The sequence below is a fragment of the Chelonoidis abingdonii genome, chromosome 10, assembly GCF_003597395.2.
Source record: "Chelonoidis abingdonii isolate Lonesome George chromosome 10, CheloAbing_2.0, whole genome shotgun sequence".
Taxonomy (NCBI): domain Eukaryota; kingdom Metazoa; phylum Chordata; order Testudines; family Testudinidae; genus Chelonoidis; species Chelonoidis abingdonii.
In genome coordinates this window covers 35,252,341-35,278,319 of record NC_133778.1, presented here as the reverse complement: position 1 = coordinate 35,278,319, position 25,979 = coordinate 35,252,341, and the positions used below count along the sequence as shown (strand labels likewise).

At 40.3% G+C, this 25,979-nt stretch overlaps 1 protein-coding gene across 2 annotated transcripts in view; it reads right to left on the bottom strand.

The window, feature by feature from the left end:
* CCDC141 (coiled-coil domain containing 141) overlaps positions 1-16,879 on the bottom strand; it is a 146,395-nt gene extending 129,516 nt beyond the window's left edge. For both annotated transcript variants that reach the window (XM_032783824.2, XM_032783827.2), the window contains exons 1-2: positions 16,660-16,879; positions 14,438-14,560 (exon numbers count right to left, since the gene is read on the bottom strand). In XM_032783824.2, coding sequence (XP_032639715.1) covers positions 14,438-14,560; positions 16,660-16,761 — 225 coding nt within the window. In that variant the 5' untranslated portion in view covers positions 16,762-16,879. The remainder of the gene's footprint in view (positions 1-14,437; positions 14,561-16,659) is intronic.
* Between the last annotated feature and the right edge of the window lie 9,100 nt (positions 16,880-25,979).

The following is a 25,979-nucleotide window of genomic DNA, read 5'->3' as shown; positions in this document are numbered from 1 at the left end:
ATAATAAATTTTGGAAACTGCTAAAATTATCTAAAATCACTTCATATAGACCACATCATCTGATTTTAAGGTCTGAAACCTTGTGATTCACCCGGGCTAGAAACAAATCCCTTTGGAAAGGAGATCTGTATAAAGCTGCCATTTCTAATCCTGACAATTCATGAGATACCAGACCTTCAATTTGTCATTAATCCAAGACCAGATGCTACCAATCTTGGGCCCCAGGCCAGTGTAATTTGGGGGAGGAAGTGGGGCAAATTGTGAAATTCTATTTTGAGGGAAAAAAGAAAAATATTTTATGGGATCTTGTTTTATTCCTTTGCCATCTAGCGAATAGCTACGAAACCCATGGGCAAAGTCTATGGCTCCATCCTTCTTGAGTGGCATTGTCCACATAAAAGATAAACACCTTCTGCTACCAGTTACTCCATTAGCTCATGTGGCTAATGACGGTGCTGCAGCTCTAAAGTTCCCAACCCTGCTGATGATCTGTATGGGGGACACAATGCTTCCACATAATGAAAAATTTTTTTTTTCAATTTTGGAAAGTTACATATAAAAATCTCTACATTAAAAGAACATTAATGTTGCAAAGTCCAGCACTCAGAAGTCAGGAAATCCTAGAATTAAGGTTGTCTCTCCAACTTTAATACAATCCCTTTGGGTGCCTACATTATGGTACAGTCTTTAATTACATACTTTTCCCCCCACAGGACTCCTGCCTCATTCAGTGCACAGGGTGGCCATGCTCTGGAGAAGAATCGGGGTGAGTAGTGAATGGGACCCCAACTTCATTTATTGCAGAATTTGGAAGCTGTGCAGTGAATGAGGCAGGGGTTTGCAGGAAGAGAAAGGATGGTCTCATAGATGAGGCACCTGGTTTCCATTCTGAGGAGCCGGACTGAGTCTCTGCCTCTGCCACAGAACTCCTGCGTGATGGTGGTCAAGTTACTTAAACCAAAACTTCCATAGGTGGGCCTGGGTGTTTCAAGTTCTGGGTGCCCAACGTCAGACACTTGAAGTTAGATTTGCAGAAGTGCTGAGAACTCAGAACTGCAGCTGAGATAAGCAGGAGCTCTCTTCCGAGCATATAAAATACTATAAGATATCGGTGCTCTGAAACATCAGGTGTTAGGCTTTGCAAATTGAGAACACAAAATTAATTGGTGCTATTGACAATTTTGGTTTTTAACTCAGTACTTCAGTTCCCCAGATGTAATACTGGGATAATACATGCTACCTCATATCACAGGGGTCTTATGAAGATATATTGATTGGTGTTTGAACAGCACTAAGATCCTAAAAACAGAGCACTATAGAAAAGCCAATGAGCAAATTAATAGTGCTGTTAATGTACAGTAAATAATGACTGGGTCACACATTATATTATTAAGATAAAAAGATATATTAAATAGTTACTCATTCAGTGAGCACCATCAATCTGTGCACCAAATGAGGCGGGGGTCCTGTGGAAAAAAATAGTATGTGATCACGTAATTAAAGACTATCATAATGCACAAGGGGACAAATTAAGGTTACATGGGTATCCTTACTTCTGACATTTCCTAATTTTGTAATTGACTTTGCATCCTTAACATTCTTTTTAACGTAGTAAAAGACATACTATGGATGTAATATGCATATCAGCTGATGCACAGATTACACTCTTACTTAATTACTGTTAAGATAAAACATCCTGTGACAACCATATCTGGGTACATTGTTTAATACATGCTGTGCTCAAGCCATAACTAAAATTAGGTCCTTCAGATGTAGCACACTGTGTACTTGTATACATTGATTATATAACAGAATAGGAACAAGAAAGATTATGTGTTCTATGGGCCAGATTCTGCCACTTATTCTTGATGAGTGGTAGCTACACACAGAAGTCTGTGATACCACCTACGCCCCTGCTAAAGGGGCATATCCTGGTCCATGCGCTCAGCCTGAGTAAATATGTTGTACTTTAGTACTGGGAGCAAAATTCTGCCTCCAGCTCCAGAGTATCAGCAGAACCACTCGACAGGGGCTACTATAATCTCAGAACTACGGAGACTTAGGACTGCTGCATCGCAAACACACACAGGAAACTGTTATGTTGATGTATATAGTCACTGCTCACTCTGCTTTGATCTTGCCCCTTACTTCTGCTTTCCCCAATGCCCAAACCTGTCCTGTTTGCTACACAAATGAAGACCCTTTAGAGAGCCTTACTTTATCAGAAAATTTAGCCCAAAGGAACCTGTATTCCATTTATCTGCATAAGAGCTATTAGGGACAGGGCCCCCATGACAGATAATACAACACCATGCAGTATATTTGGGGACCATTGTGTTACATTTATGAATTGTTTCTGTATGATTGTGTTCTGCTCCACGAAAGATGCTTACCACAGCTCCTCCAGGAGCTAAAAATGTGTGTGTCTCTGTGTCAGGGGCGGCTCTAGGTATTTTGCCACCCCAAGCATGGCAGGCAGGCTGCCTTCGACGGCTTGCCTGCGGGAGGTCCCCGGTCCCGCGGATTCAGCGACACACCTGCAGGAGGTCCGCCAAAGCTGCGGGACCAGCGGACCCTCCGCAGGCATGCTGCTGAAGGCAATCTGCCTGCCGCCCTCGCAGTGACCGGCAGAGCTCTCCCCGTGGTTTGCCGGCCCAGGCATGCGTTTGGCGTGCTGGTGCCTGGAGCCACCCCTGGTCTGTGTGTGATTATCCCTGGGATTGTAAACTCCTCCGGAGAGGTTCAACACTCTGGGGGTGGTTTGCATTATTGGTTCAGGCTGGGTTTTCCAGAGACAGAGAGCTAGTCTACACTAGAATCACTACAGCAGTCCAGCTGCACCAATGTAGCTGCGCCACTGTAGAGCTGCTACAGTGGATAGAGCTCTCCCATCGGCACAATTACTCCACCTCCCCAAGCACAGCATCTCCCTCCAGCATAGCACTGTCCACACTGGCGCTTAGATCGGTGTAACTTATGTCTCTCAGGGAGGGGTAGCTTTTCCACGCCCCTAAGCAACATAAATTATACCAAAGCAAGCACTAGTGTGTACAAGCCCTAAGAGACAAAGAAAGGTCTTCTGGGTGAGCTTGAACTCACACAGGGCCTCCATTTTGATTCTGAAGACAGGATTTTTTTGTCTGGGCAAGGGGAACAATCTTGAGGCAGGGTTGGACGAGATGTTGGCCTACGAGGGCCCCATAAGGAAGGTGGGCAATTCCTGGTATGTTTGTTAGTAAGCTTGTAGGAACTATTATTGGTTTATATATGTTTTTTCCCTGATGCTTTACCCTAAGAATAAATGTATTCTGCTGAGAAAGAGCTGTGTGGTAACTTGTAACTGCTGTTCTTAGCCCTCAGAGGGATGGCAACATACAGAGGCTGGACTTTGCTGGGACATCACAATGTATGGCAGAAGGGCTGTGAAGCCTTAAAACCCCCAATCAGAAGGGAGTGGGACAAGGGCCCTGCCCACAGACATGTGACAGCTGGAATCCTGAGACCTGACTGGGCTCTCCTGGAGTGCACCACAGAGGAAGGATGCAAGTGTAGTTACCCTGAAACCCAGAACAGTCCAAAGGAGCTTTTGTTGCATTTATCAGTGTAAGAGCTATTCGGGTTAGGGACCACCACTTACTATGTGCTTCCACAGCACCTAGCACAATGGGGTCCTGATCTGACTGGGGCTCTCTAGGCAATACTACAAATTATAAAATAATAATGAGAAACCTCTAGCAGAAATGGGCGTAGCACAGCTCCTCAGATCCTGGCCAAAAAGGAGCCTCCTTTCAGCTACCCTGGGGAGACTGGTGTTGACACCAAAGGTACCAGATTTGAGCCTCTGCTCTTGTAGTGTGCAGAACATGTATTCTGAGTTTAGGCACTGAATAGGGGACATGAGTTAATTAGATTGTTTGCTCTAGGGTCCCATAAGTATTTTGCAGCCCCCACAGCGGACATTCTCTGTGCTTCCTCAGAGATTTCCCTCTCTAAGTCTGTAATATCATATATCTAAAAAACTAGAGAACATTACTATTGATGTCTTTTTCACTAGCTTCCTCTGTTCTGCTTGCTGAATTACCAAACGATGCAACAGGGAGATCATAAACCATCTTCACTCCTCTGACCCCACTCCTGACTCTTAATTCTATATAATATACTACACAGAAAAATAAATGAAACAATACAAGTCTAATTTAAGCCTGTCAGAAGCAAAAGATACAGAATTAAATTATTGAACATTATTGTTGAGCCCTCAGAACAGTGGGTGACCTTGTATAGAATATATATCCTTTAATTTTTATTTTCAGTTAAGGTAAGAATGAAAACTCTGAATTTCCTCAATTTTATCAGTAATAAAAAATAAGTGTGCACGCATGCGTGCGCGCACACACACACACAGTCCACAACACAACATGCTTACAAACCTAAATGTTCTGAAGTGTTTGTGCCAAAGGGCACTTACTCTGCTTGCACATATGCAAACTTTTGTTACATTCAAACTTCAATACATGGAAACCCATACATGCCAATCACAGTTCACACATGTCATATATGCCCAAAAGTGTGCCTACAATCTAACATGTAGTTCAGAGATCAGCAAGCTTTGGCACACGGCCCACCAGGATAAGCACCCTGGCAGGCTGGGCCAGTTTGTTTACCTGCCGCGTCCGCAGGTTCAGCTGATCGTGGCTCCCACTGGCTGCGGTTCACCTCTCTAGGCCAATGGGGATGGCGGGAAGGGCAGCCAGGACATCCCTCATCCCACACCACTTCCCGCAGCCCCCGTTGACCTGGATCAGCAAACTGCAGGCAATGGAGCCGCGATCAGCTGAACCTGCAGATGTGGCCAGTAAACAAACTGGCCAGGCCCGCCAGAGGCTTTCCCTGGCGAGCCACATGCCCACAGTTCCTGATCCCTGATCTAGTTGAAAGTACAGTCCAAAATTCCTTCCACTGGAAGCTCTATTCACTGGAAAAAACTGTAGTCAACCCTTTAGGTCAACAGATCAGGAGATCAGCAAAATGATTTTGTCAAGGCAGGTGGGCTGTCTGGACTGGCAGGAAAAAAAGATAGTGGCTCCTTTAAGGGTCCCCACCCCTCAGGATTTGGGAGGGAAGAAGGCATCACCTAAGCTGGTGTCAGCCCAGTGGGGCTCGAGTGAGCCTTTGGCCCCTGCACACCTGGGGCTGGGCATATAAACCTGTCTCTCTGGCCTGAGTCACCTCTCTTTCCTGATGAGCTGCTGTAAGGAGGCAGCAAAGGGGCCTGCCATGGTTACACATGGCCAGGGACAACCCCCCAGCACACGTGGGGCTAGGGATCCCTAGGATCCTCAGGACGACCAGCAAGGTCCCAGTGAGAACAGATTGGAATCACCCCAAGATCACAACAGAAGCAGCAGCAAGAGAAGCAGCAAGGCCCAAAGCAAACCATGAGTGTAGGTGTTTTCCCCCAGTGGGAGGCAGTTAAGCTTATTGCTGGTGCCTTCTTGTGGCAAGTATCCAGTGCAGGTGCTTGGTCCATAGGGTAGTCTGGTTCTGTGATAAACCAGAATTGGAAATAGACTTAGGGAAAGGCATCCTCTGAAGAAGCTGGAGAATGGGCTTGGGCATGCAAATGTCTGGTAAAATGAGGATATCAGCCCCTTTATCCAGCCCCTTAACCATCATATAAGGAAAGGGCAGAGGGGTCTCATCAACAAGTTAGCACCAACTGTGCAGAGCTGGGGTGGTGGGGGCTGCTGGCAGCACTTCACCAGGTAGAAACAATTAAGGAAGGAATCTTGACCTGCACTGTATGATTTATTGCCAGACAGATGAAAGATGAGTTAAATAATAAAGCTGAGGCCTAATTAAACCACATCCCTTGCACCATTATGGTTCTCTTTCCTCACTTCTCAGTTCCCCCAGATTCTTCACAGGCAAATGAACCATGAATACATAATATATTGCCTTCTTCAAAGATGGCTGCCAAAAAATTCAAAGAATTCAACAGTCTCATATTTCACATATTACCTTAACAGTCTCAGATTTCACCAGGTTTAGATGTTGTGTCTTAGGCCAGGTCTAAACTGCGACTTTAAATCGGTTTAATGGCCGATATACCGATTTAACGCTGTATCCGTTCACACGACGTCGTCATTAATATCGAGTTAAACGGCTCCTTAAATCGATTTCGGAACTCCTCCCAAACGAGAGGAGTAGCGCTAAATTCGATAGTGATAACTCGGATTAGGGTTCATGTGGACGGAAATCGACGTTATTGGCCTCCGGGCGGCATCCCAGAGTGCACCACTGACCGCTCTGGACAGCAATCTGAACTCGGATGCAGCGGGCAGGTAAACAGGAAAAGCCCCGCGAACTTTTGAATTACATTTCCTGCTTGCCCAGCGTGGAGCTCTGATCAGCACGGCTGGCGATGCAGTTTGAAATCGAAAAAGAGCTCCAGCATAGACCGTACGGGAGATACTAGGTCTGATCGCTGTATGGGGAGACAAATCTGTTGTATCCAGCTCCGTTACAGAACACGAAATGCCAAAGCGTTTGAATAAAAAACTCCAGGATACACAGCGCTGCGTGACAAGCGTAACGGGAAGCCAGAGACTCAAATGGACGCTCATGAAGGGAGGGAGGGGGTACTGAGGACTCCAGCTATCCCACAGTCCACAGCAGTCTCTGAAAATTATTTGCACTCTTGGCTGAGCTCCCAATGTCTGTAGGTTCAAACACAGTGTCTGGCGTGGTTCAGGGAACAGCTCCTCAGTTTATTTCCCCCCACCACCACGTGAAAAAAAAAAGGGAAAGATTGCTGTGCTATGGCGTTTGCTCAATGCACTCCGCGAAAAAGGCGCCAAAGGGTTGTCTGCTGCCTTCACAAAGGGAGGGGTGAGGCTGTACCCAGCACCACCCGGGGCAGTGTTTTCTGCCCCATCAGGCACTGTGCTCTCAACACGGAAGTGGGAACTATGGGATAGCTGAGGAACAGCTACCCACAGTGCACCGCTCCTGAAATCGATGGTAGCTTTGGACCATGGACGCAAACAATCGATTTCGGGATCCCACTGTGGACGCGCTAAACCGATTTTATTAGATCTGTTTTGTAATATCGGTTTAAGCTAATTCGAAATAATCGTGCAGTGTAGACGTACCCTTAGAAGCCTACAGTGGAGACTTGCAGCCCAACGTTTTTGAGTGATTATCTACACTCTTCACTGGGGTACTTTTAAGATTAATCAGTCTTTACACATCGGTTTTGAAATTGTCAAGTGCTAATAAAGCTGTTATCTTGAAGCCCAAAATATAGTAATACCACCATTATTTGGGGTCTCAAATATTATTTCATTAGGAATTTGGGGTATGCAAGTGTGAGGGCTCGTTGGTGAACTGAGCAAATGTTATCTGAGGAAACCACTGAAAGTGAATATAGAACCTCACAATGTCACTTTTACATTCGCTTTTCTGACTACAACTGCACTTTTAAACCTGTGAGAAAACAATTTTATAATGGAAAATGCAACTGATCTTTTCCATTATTCTTTTAATGGCATTGCTGAGCATCTCTGTAATTAAATGTAAATAACTCAGAAAACAGAGATTAACAGATAATTTGTCCCATATCTAATTTACTGAAAAATAAGCATTATATGAAAATATTTATATTTGTTTGAAACAAATAAAAGGCTCATTTTAAAAAATTTCAAATGCAAAAGATGAACATATTATTACTTTTTGAGAAATATATTTTTCTAATTTGCTCCTCTTGGATATTTGCATATAAATGATTGCTTTGCACTTTACGCTCTGTGAATTGGAGTAAATACAGTAATTAGGAGCAATGTACAGGTACGTGGGCCAAATTATTAATGGTGTTTTTGGTTTAATGAAAGTTAAATTTGCAGAATGGATTTATTTATATTTTTCAGTCTCTGCTCTAGCTCACTGTGGCCTTTAGCATGACAAAGAACAGAGCTTTGGAGACAAACCAAGAATGCCAGTGTTTGTCTTACTGGAGGCCGTAACACTGTCATAATCCAAAGATTGGCAACAGACTCTAAACCAAAGCACTAGTGTTATGAAATATACGATCAAAGGCAATATTTTCTACAGAAAGGATTGCTGATGAAGTGATTGAATTAAGAACCTGTGGTGGAGGGCGAATGGCAGAGCTGCATTGCAATAAGTGCAATTTTGTCCCTTGGAAGCCTTTGCTGAACTTCTCCCCCCATTTTAGAAACTAGAGTGTGAGTAAAGCTTGAAACAATTTTCATTCCAGAAAACAAACAACAAACAAAAAAAAACCCTTGCGGAAGCAAGTTGGCCCAAAGCTGAGGTGTGGCAGATCATGAGGAGGAGAGGTCTATGACATCACAAAAGGAGGGATGGAGTTTTCAGCAAGACTTTCTGACCATTGCTGGTTCTGGCTAGTTTAATGAATAAGCAGCCGGCCTCTAATTCTTGACTATTGACAAGTCATATCCCAGAAAGAGAGAGTTAAGGCCCTGATCTGGAAAACACTTATGCATGTGCTTAACTCTGCTCAGAGGAGAAGTTCTGTCAAAGTTAATGGAACTATTCATGTGCTTGGGGTCAACTATTTGCATGAGTGTTTGCAGGATCAGGACCAAGTGTTTTAAAATGAATCTACCAATAAAAAATGTGCAATGGATTTGCATTTCCAGACACTGAATACATGTCTTACTGAATGCAAAACAGATCCATGCCCTGGTATATATATATTCATAACACAAGTGACAGATATATATAAGCTTTAATGTCATTAAACGAAATTAAGTAACCACACTATATCCTAATCACTTTAATCACTGTTTCCCCACAAATCACATTAATCTTTTCATGTTATTATTAGATTCTATGACCATGCTAGAAATACAAAATCCAAGGAGTAAATATTTCACCTATAAACAATAACTATAGATTCATAGACTCTAGGACTGGAAGGGACCTCGAGAGGTCATCGAGTTCAGTCCTCTGCCCTCATGGCAGGACCAAATACTGTCTAGATCATCCCGGATAGACATTTATCTAACCTACGCTTAAATATCTCCAGAGATGGAGATTCCACAACCTCCCTAGGCAATTTATTCCAGTGTTTAACTACCCTGACAGTTAGGAACTATATTACAGTACAGTACAGTAATATTAGAATGAAGTTTAACTAGATGATTTAATATCATACACATGTTCATATTTTCTGTTTAATCTAACATTTATCATTTCCTGTTTAGTCTTTCAGCCTGGTTAACAAAATGTTCCTCTTCATAGTCCATTAATGTTTAAAATGGGGGGTCTTTTAAAAATGACTGTACTCAAGTTTTTCAGTGTAACATAATACTGGGCCACATTCTTAGCTTCAGTGGAGCTGTGCCAATTTATGCCAGCAGTGAATATGGCCCAATATAGTCTATCAAAGGAAACATATTTGGATAATTTTTGTCTAATATGTTTTAAAATATACAAATGATTATTTTTACTGTATGATTTATGATTAGAAAAATGACTCTGCTGGTTATAGTTAGAAAAGTTGCTATATATATATATATTCATTCATTCATTCATTCATTCATTCCAGGTTCTCTTGTCTCGTCCATGAAGGCCAAAGTGGTCCCAGTGGTGGTAGGAGCATTCGGGGCTGTGACTCCTAAGCTGGGTGAGTGGCTCCAATAGATCCCAGGAACAACATCAGAGCTCTCTGTCCAGAAGAGTGCAGTGCTAGGAACAGCTAAGATACTGCGCAGAACCCTCAAACTCCCAGGCCTCTGGTAGAGGACCCGAGGTTGAGGAAGACACATACCACCCATAGGGGTGAGAGGGGAATTTTTTTTATATATATATATATATATATATATATAAAAATCCAAACCTTCGTGCTCAAGACATCTGCTTCCTCAGTGTCTTGAGTCTTATCTGTTTACATTCGTGACAAATAGGTTGGTGTTATTTTTTTAACTCCTGTTAACACTGCAGAGCCAGTAGCTCTCTGGAACAGCAAACTGTATTGTATAACTGTTCATGCATCATCAAAAGTATTGTAAACTGAGTTTCAGTAGTAATGCCAAATTCTGTTCACAGTTACACCTATGAAACCCCACCACACATGTAACTGAGGGAAGATTATGGCTTGCAGTACCTTTGTTAAGACTAACAATGCACAAATCATGGGGAGGAGAAAGAGACTAAAATCAAACAGTTTGATGTTCAAATCTCAGGCTGAGTTTTCAGCACAGTTAGAAATAAAAACACACCAGCTATTTATTTGCCAGCATGGTCACATACATATTAAAAAGTCTATCTGCAAATACTGCATAGATCATTAGATCCCAATCCTGCAAAGACTTAAGCAGGTGGGACAACTCAGGTGCTTAACATTAAGCAGGTGCTTAAATCTTTGCCAGATTGGGGCATTGGGCCCCATCCTGCACTCAGTTACACATGCACTTAACTTTCATTTCAATGAGACTACTCATGAAGAACCCATTCTAAGTGTTTGTAGGATCAGGTCCTTTAGCTTAGTGTGTGGAAGTACGATTTTTATTGTAAAGTTTTAAAATATCCAATTTAATAGAACAGCAGTACTAACTGAGAAAATGGCAAATTAAACCACATTTATAATTAACATGAACAAAGACCTATTAGAACCTTAAATCTAGTGAAACAAAAATTCTTTAAGAATGTAATGCAAAGACAATTCAAAACAATCGCACAATGTTACATAAAAATGTAAGTAGATTTGGTCAAAAATAGGAAAAAAATTCACAAAAAATTCAAAATGTCAAAGTTATTTTCATTTCATGGAGTATGAAAGGATTTTTTTTAATTTTTTTCATAAAATGTTTTCAAAAAGGTCACAGTCAAAATTTTGACTTTTCATTTTTCCCTTTTTCATCTTTTTTCTTGTTTACAGTGTGCAGGAAAATATTGTTTGGTTTGTTTTCCTGCTTTTTCCTTTTGCTATTCTGTAACTTTCAAAAACTTCTACAAGTTGACTGAAAGAACAGTTCATCTGTAGAACCTGACATAACCTGACATAACCTCAACATAATATATGATAAATGCAGAGTGTTTTGAATTATAAGAACTTTTGCTATGTATCCTTCAAGTGCCTGTGTTTTCATGGATTTCAGGATATTATTGATTTACTATAAATGTACTTTTATTAGATTATTTTCTATGTTATTTCTACTGTTACGTACAAAATAAAATTAAGTTTTAAAAAATAAGAATCTGAGATACGATGACAGAATGCTGCCACGATTTAAACAAGGTTCGGGCTCAAATGGTTTGAACTGCAGGGCATATCAGGCCTTAGCGTTGCCATTATCTTGTTCAGTGTATTTATAGTACATTCCAGACTACGAGGTCTATCAAACTTCAAAAATATATGTGAGTATGGGCTATAGTGAACTTTCTTTATATCAATAAACTGGAGTCAGCAGGAAGTACACAACCAAAGGGTTTGTCTGCTTTATAGTTCATGAGCGAACAGCTAAAACACTATACTGGAAGAAGAAGAAAATGAGCAGGGGTATAGTATTGTGTTAATGCATTTGCATAACTCTCCATTACCAAAACTGATGGTGTTAATTGTGATCATTGAGAGGAAAAAGAACAAGGAACTACCTAAGAACTGTGTATACAAGATTTTACAAAGACAAGTGCAATCTAACAATTGGATTTCTGTCCTGATAGTTCCACATTTCTAATTTTCTTTTTTTTATCTTCATGTAAACACCTTACGTTTTTGGAATTAAATGTTAAAGTCTGTGGTCTACTGGTTCTTTGACTTTATCTTCACAGAGTAAAGGTATAATTCATGAACAAATAGTAAGTGCCAAAGATTATTGTAATCAGTACTTCAAAGGTTGAGAATCATTGTCTTATACAAACCTTTGATGACTGGGTCTGGTAATTTATACATAAATATCTACCCATGATAAGTATTACCAGCTCACTACAAGCAGAAAGTTTCACATCTGTTAAGGAATGAAGGGTCATTCAGAATTATGACACTTGTGGTCATGTATTAGATCTGGCTAAATTATTCCTGGGGAATAATATCTATTTTGAGTTTACCCTTTTCCTGTGGATGGTTCATTATTCAATGTTGATTTCTGCAACAATATTTGTTACTCAAAATATTCATCAAGAGTTTACACAAAAAGAGTCACTATGTGTGGATCTATTGACTGTTCACTATTCATGATTAGTGGTATATGATTGGTCACTTAAGTCATATGATACTGTTTCTGCTTCCTGACTGGATGACAGACTTTTTAAACAGGAGACTATAATGCATATGGAATGACAAACAACAAATTGCTCACTTACAATATGAATTTTCAGATGTATAAGCATTTGTGAACTTTTGAGATCCGCAAACATTTCCCCGACAAATAGGAGATGAGTAATCTCACTGTGTTTACAATGTGAAAATAGGACTGAATCACTTTTTCTATTATTTGACTATTTATTATGAGCATTAAGCAAGCTGAGCGAAGCCAGGTGAAGTACAAATCAAAGGGTCCAGGAGCAAAAATATACCCAGAGTAGGAGGGATGAAACATTAGTTAATACTAGCCAAATACCTTGGCTAACATCACAGTATATCTGATGCTCTTGGATTATTATTCGATTTTGCTTACCATGCTTAATAAAAATTGAGGTATCTGTGGAGATTTTATAGTCAAAAGCCCATAAAATTAAAAAAAAAATCCATTTTGGGTTGGAAAATCCACTGAGATTGCACCAAGTGATTTTTTTTTTTTAAGTTATTGTTACTGTACACAGGGACTGACCATGCTGGGATTAATGGAGGAACAAGCCCTGGAGGACAATGTGTGGTGACACTGTGCTGCTGACCCTGTCTGCAAAGATGCTCCAGGATATGAGAGAGAGAGAGAAAGAGAGAGAGAGAGAGAGAGAGACTGTTGCACTTGGTTTTGTTTAGTACAGAGCTGGCACGCTGCTGCCTGCAAAGAGACCATTTTTATTGTTCACATTTATCGCTGTAAATATCAGGTGAAATCCATAAGATCTCTTGTGGATGGACATTCCAAGCAATGAAGATATTTAATATATGATATATGTAATATTGGGTTGGTTTATGTTGGGAGATGGGGTTTAAAATTTTCAACTTTATTTTCACTTGCTAGTGTTTTGGATTCTGATGTTTTCTGCTTCACAGATTTAATATTATTTCTTATTATTGGAGAGCGAAATTCAGTTTATCATGCCAGTATATTAGCTCCTAATTCTAAATATTTGGGTTGGATAACTGGACTAAACTACATTTTCCTGAATACTCAAAACTCCTATTGAAGTCAATGGTGATATGACATTTGGATGGTCAAGAAAAGCAGGATTAATCCCTTGATGTGTTTTTGTTTAAATGTTACCATTTGTGCTATCCAAATTCCACTTCATACACCATATTAGATTACACTCTGCATATATCTTATTTTATTATTTCACATATGGTTGAGACATACCTTAATATGAGCGGTGCAGTACCTGAAAACTAATATTAAAAGGAGAAAACATCTTTTCCAGTTCATATTTGCTCTGCCTTAAAATATGAACAAAATCTGAATTTAATAAAATACATAATAACGTTAAGAAACTTGAATGGACCCTGACAAAGTACAATGTCACAATGGTCTTGGGCACGCACAAGAATCTAGAGAAATTTATTCACTTAAGCCTATATGCAAGATCCATCCATCCCTTCAGATCAGGAAAGTGAATGCTCATCATCTCATGTCAGCAAAATAGGAATAATTTAATGTGACAGTATGTTAATGTGCTACCTTCTTATCTCTAAAATGTCCCTGAATAATATTCTGCTCCTAAGAATGTCTTATTTCTTAACACTGGTTATAGTTCTATGATTTAACTATTTTCTTCCCACCTCAAGACAATCACTTGCTGAACGTTATCACCTTATTCCTACCTTAACGTACATCAATCATAACAGTAAAAAAGTGACTGGAATGTTAACTTCACATTTACAAAACACTCGATTGTTTTTGTAGTTGTTACCATAGTTATGAACCTAATGTCTCACAGCCCAGCAAAACAAATGAAAACCTTGAAATTCCTCTGTCTCTAGCAGGTACTGCTAGTTTTTCTTTTATTTGGCAATAATGCATAAAGTTGGAAAATATGATATTTTTACTGGTTCTGCCAGAAAAACAATTATTAGTGAACATAGTTTTCCATTGCAGAACTATTGGGGGTGGTGGGTTTGGGTCTTATTTTCATTCATTACATCAGCAAAGGTTGGACCTGTTTTTTCACTCTGGCCTTTTGCTGACAAACAGATCACAACAAAAGGCCTGTGAACTTAGAGGCTGATTGTCTATACTGGAACTGTAAGGAGATCAGAAAAATCTGCATGTGTCCATATCACACACCTTACCTTAAGTTTTGCCAGGAGGAGTTCATGATCTTGTAGTAGTTTTTTGGTCTCATCTTGATTGCTGCCAATTTCCAATACATTTGGACTTGACTCAGTCAGCTGAAACTGCACCCATTTCCCACACTAAAATGCAAACACAGGCAAACACCCAGTGTGTGTCATCCAGAAAACACAAGGGCTCTTAATATCCCTACCCCAAAACTTACCAGTTCAGGCCCAAATAGATCTTTGCAGGCAGATCCCTATATCCAATGGGCACAGGGATCCACTTACATGTATCCAATTGCACAATCAGGCCCCAAAGTATACAAAATCCAGTGAATACAAACTTCAATAATGGGATGCCTTAAAAAAAACAGTAAATCAAGTGTCATTAGAGGCAACATACCCAGGCCTCAAATTCTTGCTGTATCCAATCTCTACCCATACAGTTGTCGAGATGGTATTTAAAAAGGAAAGAAAGTCATACCAATGACTAAAAATAACATTTTCTCCTTCTCTGTCCTGGGAATTGATAACATATTTTTAGCTGCAGTTTGCATAGATCTCTCTCGGCTAAGGGGCATGGTGAACTAATTTCCTATTCTTCTCACAGCAGAAACAAATTAAGGCAGACATGAGGGCTGTCATTTTTACATAACCCAGCTGTCCTCAGCACCCAGAGTTCTGCAGTGCCAAGTAATCCATCACAGCATTTTCTCTAACAAGTGGTTGGTTTTGGTTTTTTTTTTTAAATAAAGGAACAACCAAAAGGCCTTTACATAGCTGAGGGAGAAAAGGAGGAAAGGAACATAAACATTAGAAAGTGATGGGCCCAATCCTGCAAATCCTTACTCCTGAAAGTACAGCTCATTTTGTTTCTTACCGAATTGAGAGATTTCCAAGCCTATATGAAGATACAAGCAACATTCATTTGTTCAAGAGTTGTTTAATGCATCTGATGTAAATATATAATTGTACTAAGCACCTAACCCACAGTCATATCTGCAGCAGATAGCTCATAAGCCAGGCTGTGTGTTGGAGTGAGCCTCCACAAGGAGGAGCCAGGAATCTTGCACAACAGGCTGGGCTGCCGCTGTATAACAGCTACTTCAGCCTCAGGGTTTGAGTAGACTCCAAGGCACCTGTGCCTTCATCTTTATGCTGGGAGAAATGCCATGTGGAGTAGCATAGTAGCAAACCCACTAGCTTGTTCCCACCAGCATTTCCAAATCCCCACTAAACTGCAGAGCCACTCATAAATAGATGTTCCATGGTGCACAGGGGAGCAGTATATGGCCTGTCCAAAGTCCTGCTCTTCCTTGCAACACTTCTGCTGCAGATGGGTCTTTCTACATCAGCTAAGGAGGAGGGAAAATTTTCTCCTGGAAGGACAAATCCCTCTGCTGTTCTAAATGCAAAATCTGACCCCCACTGTTGTCAGTGCACACATAGTCACTATCTTTAATCTGCTTTACAGTTATCAAATGCTAAAAAAGTCCCAGCCTGAGAGATTAGAGGTATCTAAGGGAGTGAGGTGCCCAACTTCCATTGCATACCAATTGGTGGCTGGTGTCTAACTCCCTTAAGCAGCTTTGAAAACCCCAGCCTTATTTAGCATCCCAAACTGCATGCAGGTTGCGTGAGCTGAAACTAGTTGCTGAAACGGTCCTTCAGGTCTTTAAAAACACCAGGACATACACGAGAGCTACTACTAAAAATATATGACAAAGGCAACTAACTTTTGGTTTTTAAAGTATCACTACAATTTTAACTGCTATTTTTTTTCAGCTAACACTCTGAACAAGATGTGGTTAATTGAAATGGTTCTTTGTGCATTTGTCACAACTGAAAATGGTACAGTGAACAGAGTTGATAAAATACATTTTAAAAAAAAAGAACTAAACTGCCCAAAGAGATGTTCACATGTATTGTGAACAACATTTTTACACTGCCATGTTTTAGAATCAGAAATATTCTTTGCCCCTAAGAACTTACATAGTTTAGCCAAATAGTTTTGGTTCATGCAAAAAAAGAAAAAAGTGATATACTGTAAGAAGCATGAACTTCTTAGAAGGTTTTCTACATACTAACTTAAGATATAAAATAAATGTACTTGCCTGGTTGACATTATATGCTGAATAGATGCTAATATGAGTAGAATTTGGAATAGACTGTTACTAAATACTATGCAGACCAAGCCACAGAGCTAAGAGCATAAGTGTTAGCAAATGTTGTCTTACCTTAAGTATAGCGATAACAATCCTGGAATCTCCAGCCTGAACAGCAACTGAACTGACTGTTGTTGTAGAAAGGTGCTCACCAGAGCTGCCTTCATTTGACATGGTGTTTCAGAATTGGACTTCATACATTACCACAGCCTCAATACACTTATATGCACCGGTCATTTCAGAAGGCAAGAAACAGGGTTACTTGGATTCATTCAGCAAAAGAGCTCAGCTAACACCGATTACTCTGCCAAAAGGAAAGAACAGGAGTTAAAAATAGACAACCCCATTGAGTTTATCATTCTTTAGAGAGCGCGAGAAAGAGAGATTTGACACACCCCTAGTTTGGTAGCATTAAGCTGCCTGTTCTTTTTTGTCATTATCTGAAGTATAAAGGGCTGCCTCTGTGAACATCATCTGACTCTGGATAAGCAAATGGAAAAAGGACAAATCAAAATAGCTGGAATCAGTTTCAAAACTAATGCTGTACAGATAAATCCAAATATTGTAAGGCTTTAAAACAAGCAGATAGCTGATCTAAATATTCAACTTGCACAACTTCTTGTTATTCTCCCCATTTATTAGTGATTAATGAGCTGCATACATTTAATATATCTTTTTCTCCAAGTCAGTGTACATTATAAAGCACTATTTTTATATATATATATATATATATATATATATATATATATATATATATATATATATATATATATATATATATATATATATATATATATATAAACCAGACAATGGATTTCTTACCAAAAATATTACAATGTATAGCGACCCTAATAACTAAGAAAGGAATCCACATATCCTGTGTAGGCTTTTGAAAGGCATTTTATCACTTAGTATTGTTGGAATTTTTTATTCAGTACTCCACTTCATAGCAAATTGTTCCTATATTCTGTTTAATCTTGAGTAATCCCTCTTTAGTAATGTGCTTGTAAGAGGCACACATCCCAACTCATTAAAATGCTGCACTGCACATTAGCTTTTATTCAGTGCAGGGAAATCACAGACAGACAGTTTTCAATTGTGGCACAGGTCAGTACATTAATTCTACTGCTAGAAACTCAGAGCATGCACAGAGAGACTGTGGTATTAGACAGCTGCTATTTGGTTCCCTGTGACAGAACAGCTGAGAAAGTGACACTGGACTGTACACAGGTTGCGCAGATGCCACAAGCACATTGGAGAAACCTCAGACTTAATAGGCTTATAAGCATCTGCTTGCTTTATTTCTTTAAAACTGTGTAACAGTTTAGATCAATTTAGAAGACAATCCAGGCTCAAAACTTGATAGCATTAGAGAACTATGAGTATTAGGTTATCCATGTAGTCAAGTATTCAAAAGACAAAAATCAAAAGAAAATTACAATTACTTTTGTATTCAGCAAAAATTCTGGCTACTCAAGTACCCTGCAAAAAAGCTCTGCAATTCTCTGGCCAAGCAGTGTGTCTCTCAGTTTCTCCTCACATGGAAGCTTCCTGTTGATATGTGATATGATGCCAATGGACATTGTGAAACGAGTCTCAGAAGTTCGAGCAGTACAGACAGATAGGAGCAGAGTGCAATGCTGGCTCCACTATAGACTGGTTGAATTTTATTTATGAGATTATTAATTATTATAACAAACAATTCAGACAGCAGTGAAGCTAAAATCTGAAAGAAAGTGATAAAAAATTTTGTACTGAAGGAAGAGGAGGGCAGAGCTACAGTGAAAGAGCTGATGTGGTGACCCTGGCCCTCTGTGCTAAAGCACTTGAAACATTGTGCCCGCTTGAAACTATAGATAGCAAGCAGTCTTGAGCTAACTGGTCTGAGGAAGGCATAGATGACAATTCTTTTAAAAGAATACCCAGGCCCAAAGCCAAAAACAAATCATGAAGCAGTAACTCTTCAGCTATGTGATGCAGAGAGCCAAAAAGAGCAAGTATCACATCCTTCCACTCATTCCCAACACCTCTTGACACACCTTGCAGAGACTCTCCTCAGTAAAACAAAACACTTTATATAGAAACTCATGAGGCACATAGAAAAGGAAAAGTCTACAATGCTTTAGATTAAATGGGTACTTGTGTAACAGGTGTGGCTAAGTGAAATGTTTGGAATTGGGAGACTGAAATGGAACAATGAACTGTACACATAGAACTTTATTCATAAACAAAGATGGACCAACTAGAGAATTTAAATATTGTCTGTCTGGCAGAATAAGTATGTTTGCTTTCTAGGATATCCCAGAAGATAGGGACTTAGTGCAGCTTCCTGAGCGTGGGCAGGTTCAAGTGCAGGGTACAGCTTGTATGGGACTCTGTCTTTTAGAAAATATGATTTCTGAATTACTGAAAGGGGCATGATCAACTTGACTTCTAGTCAGTCTCCTCAAATGGAATTTCAAGTAATTTCAGCTACTCTGCCTGCTCTGTCTCCTTGCCAATATTGCTTCACCATCACATTTTTCTATTTTTAAAAATATGGTTATGCTGGGGTTGGACAATCACACTAATTAGTTGAAGCTGTTGCATGTGACAGAAACTTTCCATTTAGGCTAAGCAAGGGAACAATTAAATGTCCCTTTGTTTTGTGATAGCTGAAACAATGGAAAACCAGCACTCGAGAACTAGATCACATTCAAACCTGGACAATGGCTGGGCCATGCAGTTGAAGGCGTTACTGGGGGTCTGATAACAAATGCAGAAGTGGGAGAATTATTTGATTGCAGCTGTGTGAGAGAGAGAAGTAGAAGACACCACAGAAAAAACATCAAGGAAACCTCAGACACAGCCAGTGAAGCCCTTGTAGCATGGTCTGGAGAAAATGCTGATGCGCACACACACACACAGGAGAGAGAGCATGCACTAGCTAGCTAGCTTTTGGGTAGCGTCATGGCTGGAAGGAGGCTTGGAATTGTGAGCTAGGACACTTTCTTCTGCTATTTGAGTCTTGCTGTGTTTTGGGAAATAAGATTTATATACATTTCCTGTAAATAAATAGGATTGTATCAAAGATATACCTGACTCCATCATCAATTTCTCCTCCTAACAGAAGCAACCTACAAGATCCAGAATATTTGCTAACTGCTTGCATCAAAAAGAGTAGTAATATTTTCCTTGTCTGTTGCTGTGTGAAAGAATCCACCACAAATAGGGGAAACTGAGGTACTCACTGACTATCCATGGGAAACAGTGCTCTTTGTTTAGTTTCACTATCAAATCCATAAGGCAAGCAAACAATGAAACAGAGCAAATGAGTATAAATTATCAGTTTCAGTAATCTCAGGTATTAATAACTACAGTAGGAAACAAGTTTTCAGAGAGAAGTATGATTAGGTCCCTTTATATTTAAAACAAAAATTTATTTTTATTTATTTCATTTTCAACACGTAAACATAAAAATGGAGACATAGCCCAGACAGATCATTAAAAGTGCAGTACAAGACAAAAACTGCAGTAACAAATCAGAAGCATTTCTGCACAAAACCTTCATCCTCCCTCAGAAAAATTCACACTTCAGCCTGAGCCTCCAAAATCTAAACCTTCCCTCAAGCCCTGCCCAAATAGATAGACTATCATCACTTTTTTTCCTATGACAGTGGCACCAAGGAACCCCTGTTAAAGATCAAGGTCCCATTGTGCTGGGTGTTCAGAGGTCCTCCTGGAGGATGTCCTACTAGCTGCTCCTTCTCTTATGTACAAAGGGATTTCCAAATTCTACTGCCTCCAATGAGTTCAGCTTTGACCATATCACATGTAAGAAAGTGTCTATCTGGGACACAGGTTCCACACCAAACAGGGTTTTAGAGGTCAAAACTATCTATGCCCCGGTTGCTATTAGGCATTGTGACGTATGCTCAATTACATTCTATGGCTTGGACAAAAGGATAGTGCTGTGCGTTATCAGCATATTGGAAACACTTCAACACATGCCCCTTCACTAACCCTCCATTTACACATTGAGCAGGAGGAGCAATGTGAATGCCCACTGGGCAGAAAAACAATTACTTAGAACTTCCCTCTGAGATTGCATCAAAAGGCAGGTCCATTCACATTGCTTGAGACCTTTACCAGAGAGCAAAGATACGAGTCTAAAGCACCAGTTGTGGAACTAGATTCTTCCCCTACACCCAGAACCTCAGTGAAGACCTCTAGTGTGTGGAAAGCAGCTGTACAATCCAAGAGAGAAAGCAAAATCAAAGAAAAATAAATCTGCTAACTGCTAATACCCACTATTCTGATAGCACCCAGCATATGATATAGGAAATGCAAATGAGATTCCGCAAAAGCCTTTCAGTGGATCACTTCCAAAGATCAGAAAACTGATCTGGCAAGTAGCCCCTATATTTTCAAGTATTCAATGTACTGGCACAAATGGAGTCTACTGTTTGTTTGCTTTCAAGGACAGCCACAACATAAAATCCAGTAAACATACTTGGATCTCAAAACAAAGGCAGCTGATGCTTTTTCAGTCCAAGGGCCATCATTTCTTCTGTTCTGTGCCTTCTCCCTCCACCCCTTCCTTTGATCCTGAAGAACTGCAGGGATCAAATGTAATCTTCGTATCTGGCTTGTGCCTAGAAGTGCCTGGGTCTCTAAAATTTCCAAAATTATGGAAGAGGTCCAACCAACCAAGAGCTTCTAATTTGAGACTCATAATTAGACTTATTTTATATCACTGCAGGGTCTAACTCTGATTTTAAGGAGGCTTTTCTAGCTTCCTTTTAAATGCAGAGCTTCAATTTCTCTTCTTGATATCTCATAAGGAAAAGGCTGTTATTTATGTGGCTCCAAGTTTTGTGCCTGATGTTACCTGGAAAAGGAAACTTCCTTCCTAGCCTTTGCCTGGTTCCTAAGTCAGGGAAAGAGAAGTGTTGGCACTCAGACTGGTGCACCGAGGGTGCTTACATCTGTATTTACAAGTCACTATCATAATGATATTTCAACTCCCGCAGATTTTGTGGTCAGTCCTACTGCTTATTTCTTACCTTAACATTATTCTGCTGTCAAGAACTCATTACTTCAAACTGGTGGTAAGGGAAATTTCAGCTTCTGGGATTCAGATCCATCAGTCCAGAACCTCTGCAGGAAGGCATGTTTCTTTCTTGTATCGTGCAATAAAATTATGAGTGCTCTCAAGTTGCAACCTTTATTTTTGGTGGTTGTTTCACTGTCATGCTCCAATGTTATTTCCTTGAGTTCTTTATCCCTGGATAAGCTAAGGAAGCACCATATTGTGGAGAAAAAAAATGTCTGGGGTGTCTTAGAAAGGAAGAAGCTTAAGTTCACACCATAATTCCCAAGCAGCTCTGCCTGATTAATGGGTTTATCACTAAACTAACTAGTCTGAACAGATGTCACCAAATCCAAACACATGAATTACCCTGTAACATTTTCTTTGCAAGTTTAATTTTATTTTGTTCTCAGACGGTAGAAAACAAGTCAGATTTATGCTATTCCTTAAAAATGATAAAGTGAAAATCAAATTACAACTTCTCCTGGGCCACGAGGTGAATTTTCACATGTTGCCACTATGAGAGAAGCATGAGCAACGCAATGAATTAGAATAGTTACAGAGAGTGAGCAGATAAAAATCACTAAAAGAAGTTGAACTCTGCACTGTTTATATCTTTTCCCATACAACCGAAATGAACAGAGAAGGACTGTGTGTCCTTTTAATTTGATTTAGGAAATGGCAAAGAGGCCTTCTCTGCTTTTGTTTTCAAAAAAACACACAACAAACCCACCACAGTGGAGTGCCACAATGAAATGTTGCAAGGTTTCACTCACAGTTAAAATACTCATAGTACAAAAGCATGCATAGTCAACTTATAAGGTTGGATTGCAAACCTATCAATATAGGGCAGATCATGGCCTATTCTGCTCACTCTTGAACAAGAGTATGGAGGTGTAAGTGACCTTTTAATCCTCTACATCAGGGTAGGCAAACTATGGCCCACAGGCCGGATCCGGCCCCTCAGGGCTTTGGATTCCGCCTGTGGGATTTCCACCACTGTGGCGCTGCGGGCCCTACACCGCTCCCAGAAGCAGCCAGTGCCACGTTCCTGCAGACATTGGGGGAGGGGAAGCGAGGTAGAGAGCTCTGCATGCTGCCTGTGGGTATCTCCCCTGAAGCTCCCATTGGCCAGAAACGGGGAACGTCAGGTGTGGAACCCACAGGCAAGTGCAACATGTGGATCCCTCTGTTTCCCCTCCCCCAGGAATCACAGAGACATGGTCCCGACTGCTTCCCAGAATGGCACAGGGATGGGGCTGGCAGGCAGGGTGCCTGCCCTGGCCCCAGTGCGCGCTGCTGCCATCCCAGAGCCACTCCAGGTAAGTGGCTCTGGGCCGAAGTCCACACCCTGAACCCCTCCTGCACCCCACACCCCAACTCCCTGCCCTGAGCCTTCTGCTGCACCCCACATCCCTCCAGCACCCGAACCCCCTTCCCTGAGCCTCCTTATACACCCGAGAACCCCTCTTCTGCCCAACACCTTGCCCTGAGCCCCTTCCTGCACAGCGCACTCCCTCCCACACCCTACACTCACTCTTACACCCCAATCCCCTGCCCCAGCCCTACATTCATGGCCCTGCATGCAATTTCTCCACCCAGATGTGTCCCTTGGGCCAAAAAGTTTGCCTACCCCTGCTCTACATGAACTACCCATCCCATGAGGAGTATAGCCACTGCAGCATTGCTTTATCCTCTCACTCGTGCATGCAGGGAAAGTCAGTGGAACTTGTGCTCTTAAAAACCTTAGGTGCATTTGAACATCCATCCCAACACCCAAGGTATGTACGCTACCATAGATATAGAGGTGGCACAGGCTATTCTTCTCTCTGAGGGAGAGGAGGAACCAGGAGGTAGATTATGACCTGATTTGCTCCTGAGGCAATTACATGCTGGCCCATTAATGAGGTACTATAAAATGACAATCTTGCCCAGTATTATTAATTATAGTGTTCAACATATATTTAAAAAGTAGACAGCCATATGAAGGGGTTATTTCCATGTAATTAATTTTAATGTTTATGAACAGCATCCAGATCTCTGTACTCAACCTGTGATACAATAAAAAGAAAGATTAAAAATCATATGGACCATGCACAGATACATTATTGCTTAAACCCTGGCCAAAAGAGCTGATTAAAGATTAATACTGTCTCTGTTTAACCTTGAGAAAGCAATCAGTCAGCACTGACACAAAAATATAATATGAATCAGTTAACAAGAGATAATAGCTCAAAAAGGCATAACCACACTAGCCATACTAAACAATGAAGCCACGTTGTTTTCATAGTTAGAAGGCTGTTTAAGAGACAGGGATAGCTGTTTTCATGGACCTGAATTTGAGAGGCTAAATTTAGAACTTTTAGATAAGCAGATGGCACAAGTGAACTCTTAACAGCACATCATTTCACACACGTAACAGCAACAACTACTTTATCCAATGAGTGGAGTTCAGCAGGAGCTAAAGACTGCAGCTCCTAATTAAAACATTGTTAAAATACCCAAGATCTACAGAGTTCTGTTTCATTTAACACAGGAAACTGAAAAAGCCTATATAAATGTTATATATATATAAAATTAACTCCATCTAGTTCTGCACTACTGTTTAAAAGCTAACACTAGTGAGAGGTACCTCTGTGTCTGTTTTATGCATGTTTCCTTTTTTTTCTTTCCCTCTCCCCATATCCTTGGATCTCAAGCAATAACCAACTGCAGATCCCTGCTCCACCCCCTTCCCTGAGGTCAGTCATCAAGTTGCATGACATAATTAGAAGAGATGAAGGTGCATCAAATATTAATATAATCTCTTTTTCCTCTGCCCACTTAGTCTGTTCCTGTAAATTATAGTCATCAATGAGCTATGCTGTATTTGCCTTCTCATGAAATCTAATGTGGGGTCTATCTCCCAAGGATAAAAAGATCTGCTGTGACACTTCCCCATACATAGGGAAGAACCTTCATACCATAAAAACGTCAGATGAAGACGTGCACTTGTATCTCTTTCACACATGCACACGTTTCTATGTTGGTGTACAAATGTTAGGATCTGAGCTGTAAACCTTCTGAGTTTCTAGAATTTTAATTTTTTTTTAAGAGATAACACTCTGTTTACAGAGAAATATATTCTTAGACTTAATTTCCATCTTTGTAAATGTAATGGTTTGAGAACAGTACTCTGCCACTATCTCTACTAGCAAAGCACATTGAACAATAATAATATTCTGTTGCAGCACTGAGGCAAAAGTCACATAATGCAAGAACTTAAAAAAATCAAGGTTTTGTCTGCTCTCTGTTGACATTAAAAACTCTCTGACATTTCACAGAAGGTTGCTTTCATGTCTTTGGCCCACGTTTCCTCTCCTCCTCCTCCTCCCCACCTCTAAAGCTGTGCAATACTCTGTCTGCCAGGAGGTTGCTACCCTCCAGTGCAGAGGTGGCTGCAGGTCAGTGGTGTTGTAAATATATCATTTATAAAATGCCTCAGGATCCTCCAGCAGAACGGCGTTATATTTCAGTAAAACAATAAGCCCTTTAGGAAGTGCCATGTGGGGAGGTTTACAAAATACACCTAAGGGGCTTAGAAGTCAAAGTCAATGGGACTTGGATTCCAGCACATTATGCATATATTGGATTTTGCCTCATTACAGTATTCATATCATGTTACCTTAGCATAACCATGAAAAGTCTGTTGAGAACATCTGAACTGCTTCACACACTCTCTTTTTTATGTTGGTTCTTTTATTTCAACCAATTGCTTTATGGTATTTTACTATTCTGAATAAAAAAAAAAAAAAGGCCAGTCAATTATTCACATTTTAAAAAAAGAGAAATTTGTAAGAGAGAAAATCAGCTAGAGGCAGATTTATTTTCCTCTTGCACTGGCTCTGCAGGATTTTCTGTTTGTAACCAAATCAGAGTTACAGTTGTAACACAAAACTATTATTTCAGCATCTCAGCTGCAACTCTTCTATCTAGTATCATAGGAGCATCGTCCACCATAAGCTAATGACAGAGACCGTGAAAGGGTACAGATATGCTCTTCAGTGAAGAACCGCAAAGTTTGTCCAAACTAATAGAATCTCTAGTGGATTCCCACTTCTACACCTTACTTTTATGGTGGGGTACCCTTCATCGAATGTAAAGTTGGATAATATGGAGGGTTGGAAGGATCAGATTTTTTAAATCAATAAATGTTAAATGTTGATTTCACCATATGCATGGACAAACCAACAAAAAAAGATACAACCGTATTTGCTCCAATCCCTCAGACAGACACAAACAGCTACAGGGTCTCTATCAAGTGTTCTTAAAACTATAATAC